This window comes from Elgaria multicarinata, chromosome 2 (genome assembly GCF_023053635.1).
Source record: "Elgaria multicarinata webbii isolate HBS135686 ecotype San Diego chromosome 2, rElgMul1.1.pri, whole genome shotgun sequence".
Lineage (NCBI taxonomy): Eukaryota > Metazoa > Chordata > Lepidosauria > Squamata > Anguidae > Elgaria > Elgaria multicarinata.
This window is the reverse complement of record NC_086172.1, coordinates 57498387-57514111: the sequence shown is the minus strand read 5'-3', so window position 1 is coordinate 57514111 and position 15725 is coordinate 57498387. Positions and strand designations below refer to the sequence as shown.

General features: G+C 39.2%; 1 protein-coding gene across 2 annotated transcripts in view; it reads left to right on the top strand.

Moving 5' to 3' along the window:
- Positions 1–15725, top strand: part of ARHGAP15 (Rho GTPase activating protein 15) — a 487468-nt gene that overhangs the window by 75067 nt on the left and 396676 nt on the right. For both annotated transcript variants that reach the window (XM_063116582.1, XM_063116583.1), the window contains exon 6: positions 2887–2976. In XM_063116582.1, coding sequence (XP_062972652.1) covers positions 2887–2976 — 90 coding nt within the window. The remainder of the gene's footprint in view (positions 1–2886; positions 2977–15725) is intronic.

Below are 15725 nucleotides of genomic sequence, written 5' to 3'. Positions count from 1 at the left end.
CCCTGCTCTCAGGCTTACATTCTAAAAAAGACATGACACACAAGGAAAATGGGATGGGGAGGGAAGAGGGAGAAAAGAAAAATAAATTAAGTAGACTGTTAAAGCTGGTGAGATGGCATGTGGATTGAGCAGATCTGGCTTGGCTGGACTTATGGTGGATTCTTGTGATTATTTCACCATGGGCATATAGAACTTAACTTAAACATATCCATAGATCCAAGTCTGAACTGGCTTGATGTGATTATGTTACGTAGAGATACTTGGTACTACTCACATGGACAAAACAAACGTGGGAACTCGCTTATTTTCATACTAATTAGGAAGTTTTATCATTTATCTTTAAGTAGCAATCATGGCTAGTTTCTCTTTGTCTTGCTTACTTAGCTTTTTCAAAAATCACAATGTGTCATTCATGTTCATGAAGGAAAGATAACTTACTCCAGTACAAAACCAAGTTGCAATCCATACTAGATACTGTTCTTGATAAATTCTTAGTCTGAAATATGGAGTTATATCTTTCGCTTTAACTAATGCCTTGATTTTGCATGTTGTTTGGCAAGTATCCACTGGGGGCAGCAACTTCCCCCCCACAAAAGTATGTACTGACATTAATTATACTGGCCCAAATTAGAAGGGACCATCAGGCTGCTAAGAACAGCCTAGATGCCACTTGAAGTGGAAGCAGAGGGCTGTTGCTGTTGTTTGCTGTAAAAAATGGATAGGGAGGGGAAGAAAAGCCATGGACACATTATCTTTAAAAGTAAGCCTACCCCACCCGAAACATTCTGAGGCTCTCCCCACCACAATTGATGGTATCCCCCCTAGTAGGGGAAAGAATACTTCCACAAAGGGGGGGATTTGTGCCTGGTCTTACATTATTATTATTAATAATAGTAGTAGTATTACCCTGTATGGGGCGCCCATATGGGCCCAAGTAGATATTACACCATTAGCGATTGAGCAACATAAATTTCTAACCAGGGCGCTTGGGGTCCCCAGATCAACATCCAAAGATATTGTCTGGCTGGAAACAGTGTGTCACTCAATTCAAATGTTAACTCTAAAAGCAGCAATCTCCTTCTAGCTAAAGATACTGTTCCAGTTGGTTTCTCCACTGGTTATGGCCACACATGAGGAAATGGGGAAAGATTCGTGGGCAGAAAAGATGAGCCATTCTGCATCCCAATTGGGCTGCTCACAAGTTTACCTCCTTACAAGGGGGTTTGATGGGGCTAAAGAGATCTCAAGAAGACATTATATGCTTTTAGAAGCCAGGTGAAGAACTTTTTATTCTCCCAGCATTTTAACAGTCTATAAATTTTAACTTGGTGTTTTAAATTTGTAATTTTGCATTGCTGCTGTTTTTATCTGGTTGAGCTTTTATATTGTATTTTATATTATGGTTTTATACTGTTGTTTTATACTTTGAATGTTTTTAATTTTTGTGAACTGCCCAGAGAGCTCTGGCTATTGGGTGGTATAGAAATGTAATAAATAAATAAATAAATAAATAAATAAATAAATACTGTATGATTGTGAAATACAATCATCATTGGCAGTCATCAAAGCGAGCCATTCAAATACGATATACAAAAGTATAATTACTGCCCCGGGAAAAGTTCCTTTCTACTTAACTTCTGTTACTTCACACGAGTTGAGATGGTTATTTACCCAGTGCAGGTTAAATTCACTCCAGTTAATGGAGGTGAAAGCGCATTATAGGATCCATCCACGCGCTAAAGCTGACTGCCCAGCAGGCTGCCCCAAAATTGAGGATATGTCACACTTTCCAGTTGAGTGTCCAGTGTATGTTGAGCTGAGGAAGCAATACTTTGTGCCCCTGATTCCTGGGTTCAACCACATGTCACCTAAAAATGTAACTCAGATACTATTGTTAGGCTCTGATCACTATATATCATTCAGGACTGCCAAATTTGTACAGCGGGCGCTGGAGGTACGGAAGCTTTTGTTTGCCATATAGGATCAAATTTTACTAATCTGTGATTATTATTGTTATTACTATTATTTATTACATTTATATACTGCCCCATAGCCTAAGTTCTCTGGGCGGTTTACAAATGTTAAAAACAGTAAACATTAAAAAGAAATATACAAAATTTAAAACCATAAAAAGCATAAAATACAAACAAAAACAGAGAATGATCCCTTAATAAAGATTTAGGCTGCAATCCTATACTCAGTTCCCTGGGAATAAACTTTATTGAACTCAAAGGCACTTACTTTTGAGTATATATGTATAGGATTGCACTGTTATCTCATGCATTCAAACAAATGCAATGGATTTCACAGGACATTCAGCCAATTGTTGTGAATACTTCTTCCATGATTTCAACTTATAACTATGATCCACCTCTTTCAAGGCAGTACCTAATCTGCTGTCCATTAAATGCCATATCGTTCAGAATTATTGGTGTATAAAAGAACTTTTAAATAACCCAAAACAACCAAATTAGGTTGAAAATTGTCTTGAATTGGAAACTGTTTTTTAAAAACTTTTTTATATCATATTAAAGCTGAAGAAAGGCTGTACAAATATTTCAGGTTCCTGGGATCCACCATCAATTATACAGGAACAACCGTTGTATAGATTATTTAAATTCTAAACCATTAATGTCCTTTAAAAAAAATTAAAAATTTATAGTCCTTCAGTTAGGCTGTGGAAAAGTTTCTGACCCTGATTTTAAGAACTAGCTCATAATAGCGTGCATAGACATTTGAACTCAACTATTGAACTGACCCAGCTGAACTTGACCTACTCTCATATTATATGATGAATGATGTAGTTTGCTACATACAGACCGTGCTATTATTATTATTATTATTATTATTATTATTATTATTATTACTTGGTTTGTTTATCTACAGAAAGCAGGGTATAAACCTGAATGGGTGGACTTGTCTGGAGCACACATTGAATGTACTAAAGAGAAGTCTAGCAAAAAGAACGTCTTCCAGGTAGGCAATGATTTATTATTGTCCCATCAGTCTTTGGAGTCTCATTGTTATTGTTTTAAAACTACCTAACCAAACCAGGATTCCTTTCCTTATGCAGCTATTTAATTATTGTAAAGTCTGCCAACACAATGTTTGTACTTTGTTTGTTAAGGCAATTGGAAAGCATAACATTTTATTCACTCTTACCTATTTTTTTTTCTTGGGCCAAAGTGTCTTGATGATTGAATCTACTAAAAACCCTCGAGAACCTGTTGATTTGCTGATTAATGTGCCACATTCAATTTGTTTTTAAAAGTTGGTAGGTAATTTGTTTTGGGTTTAAGGCTGGGATCCTTGACCTAGTGAACTCCTGTAAACAGAACTTTCACACGCTGCTTACATAAGCTGTACTCCCAGCTGAGTGGAATTTGCCTGTTTGTTTTTATTATTTCTCAGGGCTTTAATGACAGGTTCATTCCAGAGCAAAGGAGGCCTAGAGATGGGGGAAGGAACAGCAACTCTGCATCTCTCAAAGCCAATTCAAAAGGCTATGCATTTTATACCAAAGTGAAGTAATTTTAATGAAGGCAAAATTGCTTATAGGCCGATACTAAAATATGTTTTAATACAATGGTACTTACTTCCAAGTAACAGTGGTGTCGATTGCAGCCTTACATCACAATCCTGTGCATGTCAACAGAGAAATAAATACCGCTGAGTCAATGGGACCTATACCTATGCATGTGTACATAGGATTCGAGCTTCCAGTGTTGTGGGTTGAATCAACAAAGTGTTGTCTAATGGTTTTCTGCTATGACAGTGGGGCTCTATTGTATTTGTCGTGGCCCTGGGGAGCTTAACTTCATGGTAGACAGATGGCTCATAGCTACCATTTTTGCTTTCCACAATGCCCTGGAAATTAAGTCATTCTTGGACGTGGGGTGGGATTTTTTGTAGTGGTGGCCATCTTTGGAAGCTGCCATGTTTTTGTGACTGTAACCATTCCTCCCCGTGCCACTACTCAGATTTTCACAGGTTCCTCTCAAAACGTCATCTGCCTCTCTCATGCCACACGCCCCTTCTAGCCTTATTTGCATGACAACAAAACACCTCAGTAAGTCTGACTTATTTTTAGAGATGGAAGTTGCTGCTATCTCCTGCTGTGTGCAGGAGAAGCAGCAAGATCAAAACGGCCCACTGAATGGGCCATGTACATGTTGCTTACTTCCTCTTTCAATATCTGGGAGAAAGGTTAAGGTGGGATTATGAGGAAGGCACCAAGTACATTTGGCAACCCTTAAATTGTACCCCTACTGTGGAACTTTCACATATACCTTCCTTATAATTGGGCCAGGCTTACCTATAACTATCTGTTTAAAAAATCACTAAGTGAGAACACTGATATACACACTTATACATGTTTATGGGGTCTCAGATGTTTCTGGGCCACTTCAGCACCCAATGTCATTGTGTCCTACTGCCATGCCTTGCAGTATTTGTGACCATTTGCCTGGAGAACGCTTAGTCTTGTTGACGAAGGAACTTGAAAGCAGAAACTTGTTTGAAGCAGCTTCACAAGACCCTGCGAGCGCATGGAGCAATTTGCAGCCAGATATCATTTTCGTCTCCCCAGCAAACTGACACGTTACACTAGGTCTTCATCAGAAGAGTAGTGAATAAAAGAAGATTTATGTTCAAATCACATGCTTTAAACATTTCCGCTAAGTGCTAGTTTGCTCTTTGGTGTTGAGCCTGAAATTTAAAGCACTGGGGATTAAAAGGATTACAACATAATCTTAAATAATCCTAAGTGTCATTTACAGAGAGATGGTTGTAATAACTAAATAAAACCATGTTAAGGGATGGCAGTGTTGTCAGTCAGCAACTGAAACCGTGTCTCCAATGCCCTATCCTTCTCTCTCCTCTCCCTTTTATTGACTCCAATTTTACATCGGATAGGTACATCTTGATGGGAGCAGCTGCTGAGGAAAGGAGTAACGTGACGGAATGCTTTGCAGTCAGTGCTAATATGGTTACCGAAGCATTAGTAACTAGATTAGTTTTTTTGAAATCGTCTCAAGGTTCAATGTTTCATGCTTGTGGCACAACTTTTCCAGAAAGGGCTTATCTGTTTCTCCTGTTTCACTCTTGCTATTTGTTTCCCCTACCATGAAAGTCAATCAGCCTCTCTTGAATTTAGCATTCCAATAAGACACTGGGGGAGGAAACTGCTGAACGTGTTTCACCTTAGCATCAATTCACATGAAGATTATCCAACTGAACTGGGGATGTTACTTACAAATACAGCTGCTCCTACACTAATCATTTATTTAGTACAAACAGTGTGTTTTGTGTTGTATAGAACAGGGAGATAATGCATTTCCTAACCTGAGATTACTCTCTGTGTGTGTGTGTGTGTGTGTGTGTGTGTGTCCCTTTGCCTGATCAAAGCAACATGAATTATACTTATATGCACATTGTGTTGAATCCAAAAGAGAGGGTTGAATCCGGGGTACCCTTCCATTCATGGATCCAACCCAATATATACTCATATCTGGAATGCTTATTCATACATATGATATTTGACTGATCATGTTGGTGCAATTGCTTTTGGTGCAATTCACTGTCCCCTTCTTTTGCTTCTTTGGGCATGCTTACATTGTTGTGATGATGGGCTTACTGTTTCCCTTCTTCATTAATCTGCTTAGGACAGGGACAATGGACCCAAATGCTTTAACCTGCCCTATGTTGTACTCAGTAGATCATATTGATTTCTTTTCTTCACCTTTTCCAGTGGCACAATGTCCTTTTTGAAATGGGGTGACTGGAACTGCAAGAAGTTTTCCAGCTGTTTTTCTATAGGGTTTTATATCTGCAGACATACACACACAGAAAGAAAATAAGTCAGGATTGCATGTATAAACCGGCTCAGACTGTATATACTGTAGAACTCAAGATTCTTGATCTAGACCAGCTTTCATCAACCTGATGTCCTCCAAAAGTATTGTACTACAACTCCCAACATCCCCTGCCAGCATGCCCATTCTTCATTCTTGCCAGGGATGATGGGAGTTTTAGTCCAATAGCTCTGAGCTCATCGGGTTGAGGGAGGTTGATCAAGACATATTCATTGCAGCGAAGTTTGAGAACTCCTGCTAAAAGACAAGAGAAGTATTAAACGAAATTGTAGTCAAGGAAATCTGTCCACATATGAAAGAAGAATACCAGGTTGATTGGCCATCTTGAAGTGTTTGGATGAATCGTACATATGGTTTACTACTGTTTAGTGTGATTTCAAGTAGCAAAATGGAATACTGGAAGGGTGAGTGAAAGTATACAAGACCAGCCCATGCTTCTTCAAGTGTTCTCAGGGATGGTGATGCTGTTCTGTTGCCCCAATGTAGAACTTTATCAGAGTGGGAGAAATTTCAATGGTTGAAATCTGTATGGGATGTGTATTTTGTAATTACAATGGCTGTGAATTTAGGTCACATTAATTAAACTGTCTGTACAGGTTTCTTTTCACTAAAGAAAAGGAAAAATCCTTCCATATAGTGTGGAGAGATTGTAATATTTCTTCTAGGAGGTGTGAAGGAAAGCATTTAGAATTGCAGGTGTGATACAGTCACAATGTTACATACCCCAGAAGATATTCAAAATGATCAGTCAATCAAATCTTTCCTTCTGGTACCTGAATGGCCTTAAGGTGGTTGAGTATTGCATAGTGACCTGCCTTCCAGAGGCCTGGTTGATCTCAAACAACTGATATTCAGAGCCTTCGGAGCAAAGTTCTTATTTTTTAATTCTGCATTGTAACCATTTCCTGACAGTTGGATGGATAGAAAAATGGCAGGCCATTGCCTCCTTCCAGGTGGATTGTAAAATGCCAGAGGACTGAAACCATGAAATCTGGCAGCTTGGCCCAAATGGCTTTCTCTCACTGCCACTGGGCAGCTCTTAGGCAGAGGGAGCTGTCCTTCGATTCGTTGCTCAACACTGCTGCTCATTAGCCCAGCTATTCCACCATGTCCCTGTGGCCAATTGAGTCCTGGCTGGCCTTATTTAACTGTTGCTGCTGCCTTGGTTCCTCAGTGTGAGCACCTCATCAAGCAGAATAGATGTTCTAGAGAGTTTTGCATCATGCCTTACCTCTCCACCCCTGGATTGCTGCCTTTTTGAATCCAAACATCTGCCTGACCTTGACCACACATCTCCCTCTGATTCCTGGATACTCATTCACTGCTCTGGACCTTGATTCTTGCTAATCTGAATCTCATGCTCACCTCTGGCCCTTCCACTGATAGTTTGACCTCGTAGAGTCCTGATAGTTGTATTCAAAGAAAGGTTGGGTTCCTGCCAAATCAGATGAAGTGCCAACAGCAGGAACAGATAGAGTAATGGCGTGTGGAGCATAAAATGGGTGCTGTCCATTTCCTGTGTGACAAATGTGACTCAAGTAGAGACTTCTGAAAAATGCTTGTGAAAGACAGCACTCTATGCAGCAGGATGCATTGATGTTATTGTGTGAGTGAGCCCCCGACACATGGGACATTATCACATCAGTGCCAGTCACTAACAGGGAAATGTAGTGTTGCCACTGAGATATTCCTTGCCAGTTATGTAATCTTTGGGTAAGCCACACATTATTTGCATGTTCAAGCTTCTGGGTGCTAGAATGAATCAGTTTGCAATGGTATATATTTTCTGTAGAACTGTGCATCATCTCTATGATTCCAAGGCAGGAAATGACCTCAACCACATCTGCCCATGTAACCGTTGTTAAGTTACAAATGGGAATGACTAGAAACAATCCTTGTGAGATATCTCTCCAGACATTTCACTGAGCTTGTTTAAGTCACATTTTCATTTGTTTTGCACCTGAACAAAGAGGAATTTAGGGGCCAAAATGCTTTTGTCTTACTTAGCACATGTGTGCAAACTAATGAAACCATTCATACCATCTGCCTGCCCATCAGGGTGACACAAGTACAAAATAATCTGACACCATTAGGGTAGGATGAGAGGTGTAAAAATGTCTGGAGAATTTTATCAGTTTTAGAAATATGAGATAAAGAGGCTGGGAAACATAAAAGATATAGGACAAGGGATCGGAGGAATTCCCTGTACTTCAGGATGTCCACCTATTTCTGGTTAGCGGCAACAATATTTTCCCAGTATTTTTCAAAACGTTCTCCAATAATAATGGGACAAAGTAGAGCTTTGTATTGCGTGCATAAGAATAGCAGAAGATAAACTGAAAATATATAAACCCTGTATTAATGACAGGATTAGCATTCCTTGTATTGAAAAATTTGTAAGGGACAATAATGGAATATGAGATTTATGAAACAAGCATTTCTGCTATGTATGCTGATCTGACTAGGTATCAGTTTTAGAGAGAATGTGCCAGGTTTCCTATTCCTGGTGAGCATTTCCACATGATACTTTTATTGCACAGTGATTGGTCACTCAATGATGTTTGCGGATCCTTTACATGATGTTGACAATGTCAAAGGCATCTCCCATGCTTTTTGACCTTTATCACACTTTTTAAAAGACTGAAGATAACCCAATAAGGAATATTAATCCAATATATCGGCAGTGTGTAATTGCACAGTTCTGCTATACTACATTGCCGTCTAGTGGCTATATAATGAAACATATAGAACTTGCCAAGAATGGAAGTCCTCGATTCAAAGCACATATCCACCCATGTGGGAGAAAAATGTCTCCCTCTCCACATTCTCCACACCATGCATAATTTTGTACACCTCTATCATATATCCTCTTAGCCTCCTTTTTCCAAGCTAAACAATCCCAGCTGTTGTAACATTTCCTCATAGGGGAGATGCTCCAGCCCCTTAATCGATTTAGTTGCCCTTTTCTGCCCCAATACTTCTGCCCTAATATGTTAGTGTTAAGTCTGATGTAAGTCTCATTGATTTCAATGGGTCTACTCTAAGTAAGCCTGGATCAATCCCACTATGTTTATAAAATCAGATGTCCCTGGCTGCATATAAGTGTGTGTGAGAATTTGCATTTAAGAAATTATGTCATTAACAATGTGTTTCCTATGCATGTTTATTCAAATGTAACTCCTGCTGACTTCAGTGGGACTTATACCCAGGTAGATGTGTATAGAATTGTAGCCTCTCTTGTCTTGTCTTTTTGACAGCTACGCTGCAACTTTGAAAGCTGCAGATGTTGTTTGTCAATCAGAAAGGAAAACATTTCTTTGGAGCCAGAGGCATTTCTGTGTTGCTAAAATTAAGCCTAATAATATTTAATGCTTAATGTACACACGAAGTAATGATTTTGTCAGAGGCAGAAGCACTGAAGAGCAGTGAGGCCCAAGTAACTGGATGGTTACAGGGTAAAAGCAATACTGGATTTCCTTTAATAGAGTAAAAGAAAGATCTCAGGTACCTAGCCATCTCAGTTTGAGAATGCAGCTTTCCAAGTCTTCTGCTGTTTTTTAAATATATATAATCACATTCATTGTGTTTGAAAAAGTAATTATTAATTTGTAATTTTAATGTATAATGGAATTGAATGACACCTCTTACTGCATTATTCATAAAACACATTGCTGCCATCTGGTGGTCAGTAGTCATGGCAGCACTGATTTTTCTCTGACAATTTTGTTAAGATTTTCAGCTTTGAGGTTGCGATCTTCAGCAAACAAACGGTGGAAGGAAATTTCATTAAAATGTGGCAGGGTGTCATCTTCTTCTTCTCTTCTCCTTCTTCTCTTCACCTTTTCCTTCTTACATCTCAGTAACTGTGGTTAAGATTGAAACGTCAAAATATATAATATTTTCCAATATATTTCTCTAGTGATATTTCAGTATAATATTAAATATAAAAGTTTACATAGAGCAGGCTTACACAACTTGGAACCTACCAAGACAAACAATCCAACATCCATTGATTGCAATCTTCCAGAAGCTTAACAACTACAGAGACAGATAGTCCTGTGCAGGTAGCAGAAACAGGAGGCTTATGTATGTGGCTGCATTCAGCTAAGAGGGTGACACATTGCGTAAGAAACCTACATATACAGGCATGCACATATACTTTATAAAAGGCACACCAATATAAAAACAATATATTTGATTAAGTAACACAATGTTAAATTTGGTAAATTAGAAAAATAGCTCACATAGTCAGGAGTTATAAAAAATGGCTTTTTATTCTGCATGCCTTGCTTTATTGTCTTTGTTATCCAAGAGGGATTAAAGCCTATATGGATGCTTTAATGAGTTGGGGGTATATTTTTTTTAATTATCAAAAAGCATTTTTACAGGTGCAACAAACATGCGTCATTTGCAGCTGGAATTCGAAGCTCTTTTAAAATGTATAAGGGAATGAGCAGGTGCCAACTTGCCCTGTTTGAAATAGTTAGTAACATTAACACCTTTTCAAGCTGGTTGTTTAATGAGGTAATGTCTGATTTAATAGAGACGGCTACTATTGTTGAGGTTTTGTACATGTTGTAGTAATTTTTATATTTTAAAATAACTTGCGGCTATGGCAAAAGCAATCAAGTGTTGTTAAAAAAAAAGCAAATGTGGTTTCAAATGTAATTAGTAAAGCATGGCTTACTGGCATTTGTGAACACGTTACAGTTTGGGATACAATACTGCACCTAACGTACCAATAAAACTCTATTGCTTAATCCTTTGCAGGCATAGGAGTTGTGGTGCACACATAAAGCTCCCTAACAAAGTCTTCTCTCTTTACTTTAAATAGTGTGCCTAAGGGTCTGCATGCATGGAACTGCTTCATCCATTGGAGCAAATGGGAAAGTCCATTTCCACATTGTCTCCACATTTATAATAGATCAGAGCTTAAAGTGAAACAGCAAACTGTTCTGTCTTTTGATTTGTGTTGTCAGTAGCAAAATATGGAGACTCCTACTGGACATTTTAGCAAATTACAGAAATATATATTTGAAACAAAGAGTGTCATCAGACAAGCATTTTATCACACGCTCGTTACTCCTTTTGATGACAACGTCCTCCTTCCATGCATCTCCTTCTTGCCTTCTTTCCATCACCAAATAGACCCCTTTAAATCCAATTTGTTTTTAAAACAGAATGTGCTGTCATTTCCTGCTGTGTGCAGGAAAAGCACCACGATAAAAAACGCCCACCGAATGGGCAACATGGTCATTGTTTACTTTCTCTTTCTTCCCCTGTGTGAAGAAAGAGGAAGTATTGTGGGACAGAAGCAGGGGGGAAGCGACGGTAAGAAAACGCTTCCCCCCTCCGCCTGATGACGTTCAAAGCAAATTATTCTGGAGTCCATATTTTCTCTAATTTCCATTACAATGTACACAATTCTGTAATGTTTATGATCGTATGCTTCTCATTACAAAATGACATTACTCACTCAAATGCACACTTTTTACTGATAAGTGATAGGAAGAAATTTGCCCCCAAATGAATCTTGGTAATAACTAACTACACCACCATATTCTTCAAAAAGTTAGAAGAGATTGGCATGTGGTCAGAACTGCAGAGTATAAATGAGGACATAACTAAAACCTTACATGAAATTTGATTGACTGCTCTGTCACTCTGACCTGGAACACCAGTAAACTTTTCTCTAGGGTGCTTCTGCATGGCTCTTAACCATTTTAGTGCATTGGAAGTTTAGTGCAAAAACTGGAAATACAGAAAACAGGTTGGTGGGAAATTGAGCTACTGTTTTTCACATTTCAAAAGAACCTTGCCATGTAGACTTCATGGTTTTTAATGACCATGCAACCAGCATAGAAACAGACAAGACTGGCAGGCAAGTGGAATATGGGTGGGTGGGAGATGCTTATGAGTTGCATATCCAATCACCTTCAAAACACCCATAAGGACCAGATCTGCACACACAGCTGAATGATAGATTTAAGTAGTAGGTTAGATTTCATCTTTCCCAAAAGATTCTTGTCCCTGCTTGTACAATGAGCATTGTTGTTTCAGAACTTCATAAGCATTTCGGGCCAGTGCTGTAGAGGAAAAATGAAAAATGAAGAGTGCTACATATGTATAAAATATACAGACCTGTTAGATTCCAAGATACAAAACTAAGGGATGATGATGATGATGATGATGATGATGATGATGATGATAGGCTATGAATGTTTATTTTTTAAAATTCTCATATTGCCAAAAGCTAAAATTTTGGTCTGCAGCTTTCTTGCTCATGAGTCAGCCCAATTAGTTTTACTGGGAGTTTACTGGGATGACTTTTATGTATGGAAGCATAAAAGCATTCATATGAATCACATACTTCAGGATGACCACTTTCAGAAGTCCAAAACTTCTCTGAATACAAATTTCAGAACACCAGATATATTTTTCACAAAAATAAATCAATGAATCCAAAGCAGAGGTTTGAAGTAAACAAATCTGATGGAGTCACTATTCCTGCTGAATGCCCATTTCCATTTTAAAGATAAGCAAGAGGAACTTGAAAGTAGACACGTATTGGATATGACATGGGAGATAAGGCCATGGCCCTGAGTTATAGGCAGCTAAAGATGGGGGAGAAATTAATTCTGTTTACATTTGAATTTTAATGCAAACTTACCTAATTTCACACTTTTTACCAACACATGAACCGAAACTCAGTTATCCTTTGAAATTCACACTTGTCCAAATTTTGCAATGGAGTTCTCCAATCAAAACCCCATACAAAAATATGTATATTAGGGTAGGCACTGGTAGCAGAAGAGAATCAACAGGGCACAACAGAATCAGTGGGGGGCAAGCACCACATTGGATGCTGCCCATAGAAATTTTGTATTTATGTATTGGGGAAACATGTGCAAAACTGCATATAAATATATCTTCAGGAAGAACCAAAATTAAGGCTGGAAATATTTTCGAAATTGGGATGAACCAAACTAAAGTCGGAAAAATGAGAAACAGAGAGAAACTGAAATTGACAGATTTGTCCAATCCTGTTGAGAACACTATGGCAGGAATGCCTTTCTTAAAAAAGAAGAAATAGTGTTTCGTAACTGTATGCCAGTTCCACAGAGCTGAAGGAATCATATACATATTTGTACTTTCACATACCCAAAACATGGCACAACTCTTTAATTTATCAGTCATGCAAATCAAAGAGAGAAAGAAAATGAATCCTACAGGAATTCACTCATAGATAATCAAATCTGACTTGTTTACATGTTTTGTACTAGCATTTTGCTATTCAACCACTACATTTCCTGGGAGAGAGTGGGGAGGGAACTTGGCGAGGCCACTTTGCTCCATTTTTCTGTTTCTTTTTAAAAGTGAGGCAGATATTTTGGTGCTGGCTGCATGAAGGGAGCGTTGGCTGTCCTCTTTTAGAAAGGCAGCACCTCATGCTTGTACAGAAATGCTTGCCAGATTATGGAAAGCATTCATGTTTTTCACTGTGAGTGGGGTCTTTTTACACTGGAAAAAAATCCTGCTGCGGAAAGACAGTCCTGTGAAATGCACATAGCTTCACGTTTCGGAGAATGCTGTGACTTTAACAAGCTCTGTACAAGTTGCAACCTACAGATATGCTTTAGAAAGTGTGTGTATTTGAAACCCTCAGGTTTCTGCATACCTGGGGTTATTACTTTGTGATCTACAGTGGCCGTGTTTCTGATGTGATAATGCTACTACTAGGATAAGTAAGTCACGTCGTTGTTAGCTCGATCCAGCTTACTGCAAAAGAAAGGGATCTGCAAAACAGACAAATCCACGGGGCTGCTTACGTTGAAGAGGTACTGTTGTAACATTACTCTTGGAATTACTTCACATAATAGGCTTTCCCTACTGGCCAAAGTAGTTCTGGAACACTGGCACAGTATAGAGTGCTTTAAACAGTCAATGCTGTTCACATACATTATTTCAGTAATTCATACATCAACCCTGTAAATTAGCCCATAGTAAAGACAGAAGGGCTGGGACTCGGGCAATCAAGTGAGCTAATGGCACAGGCAGGATTTGAACCAGGACCTTCCTGCTTCACAGCTCAAGCTGGAACTACGTGTGGCATTCAGTCAGGCATGTTGTACCCCCCACCCCACCCGCGTTTTGATTTTGTTTTTATTTTGTAACCAAAACCAACTTCAGTGGACTGTGAGTTTAAGCAGCCAACCAGGGGAAGGAGGAGCTGCTTAACCATTCCCCTCTGCCTGTTTTTCCACTCAAAATGGCCCACCAAATACTTTGGTCCATGCAGAGGAAGACATAAAGTTGCCCATGACTTTTCCCCTGCCAGGGAGAAAAGTGTGTGTGCGTGCACTTGCGCTTGAGCATGCCTGCAATTTTGAGTGGAAGAATGCCCATTGGCACAGAGATTAGTCAGCCCTTTTATCTCCATTCTGCTTAACCTCTTAGCCTCCCAAAGTTACTTTTGGATTTAAAAACAACAACAACATACCTTTGGGGCAAAGGTACACACGACTGACAATCTTCCGACAATCCCCTGATGTGTTCAATGAATGCATAATAGGGGAGTGGGCCTGTTGCCATGCTCCCAAGTACCAACATGCGTGCTGGCCTTGTCCCCAGCAGCTGAGTGTTCAGTGTTAATGCAAAGGGGGCGGTATGGATGTACAACTGAGGTGTTGAACCGCAGAATCACTAGCGAAATTTGCCCCACCTGGGGTCCAGTTCAACCCTCTAGCCAGTTTTTTCCAACTCTTTCTCACAGGACTTAGTTTCCAGACTGCTCAACATCCTGGTCACTCTTCTCCAGCACATAAGAAAGTGAAACTAAAGCCCTAATCAGTATTACCTATGTGTTGGGCCTTACTGTGATGAACTAGGAGCAGACTGTGCTTTGAGCCCAATACAGAATAGTTGGCATCTGTCTGAGCATGGTTTCTTGCAAGTAGCATTGTTGTCTGTGTGTGTGCTGTCTGTTATGTTTTATGTAAATGGTTTTGCACATTTTATGATCTGTTTTTAATCCTCGTGAACTGCCCAGAGAGCTTCAGCTATGGGGTGGTATAGAAATATAATAAATGAAATGAAATGCAGGAGACCCATGTAACCGAGACACACCCACAGCCAAGTATCCTGGTCATATGGAGCCCCTACACCTGAGCAACTCCTCATGCATTGATGCATGCCGCAGACGTCAGAGGACAGTCATGTGATGCCAGGCATGGGGCTAAAAGGACATTCTGCTTCAACACAGTAAACAATGTGAGTAATGCATGAATAGGGCTTATTCTTTCTCATGGCCTGCTCCTACACATACACATGGCCAGATAGCATATCACTTTTACAGCATGCGTGAATGCATTTGGTATGAAATGCAGTTAAAATGCACACTTCAAATCCAGCTTTATTTACTCAGAACACTAGAGTGAATAAACACTTTTGGAACAATGTATTCGTTGGGTTTGCTCACATTTTCTTCCCACCCAACTGTGGAAACGGTAACTCCCGTTAGTGTTGATAAAAAAATTGCCTTGTTAATTGATGTAGAAGGATTTGCTAGCACCATGACATGTGCCTCTTCACATATATTAATCATTATCATTTTAAAAATACATAACAATCCATAAAGTCTTATTCTCAGTTGGTTCTTAAAGAACCTTCTGGAAATGCCATAGATCTGCTGATGATCTGAGGATGCTGTGTTTAAATGGAACATGGAGTCAGAAATTTCATGAAGCAGATTTTCTGTTTTGATGCTTATCTGAGAAGACATCTCAAGGGAATTGATTCCCCCCCCCATTTCTTTTTCACCTTATCAGCCACTGGTATGGTGAAAATGCCATT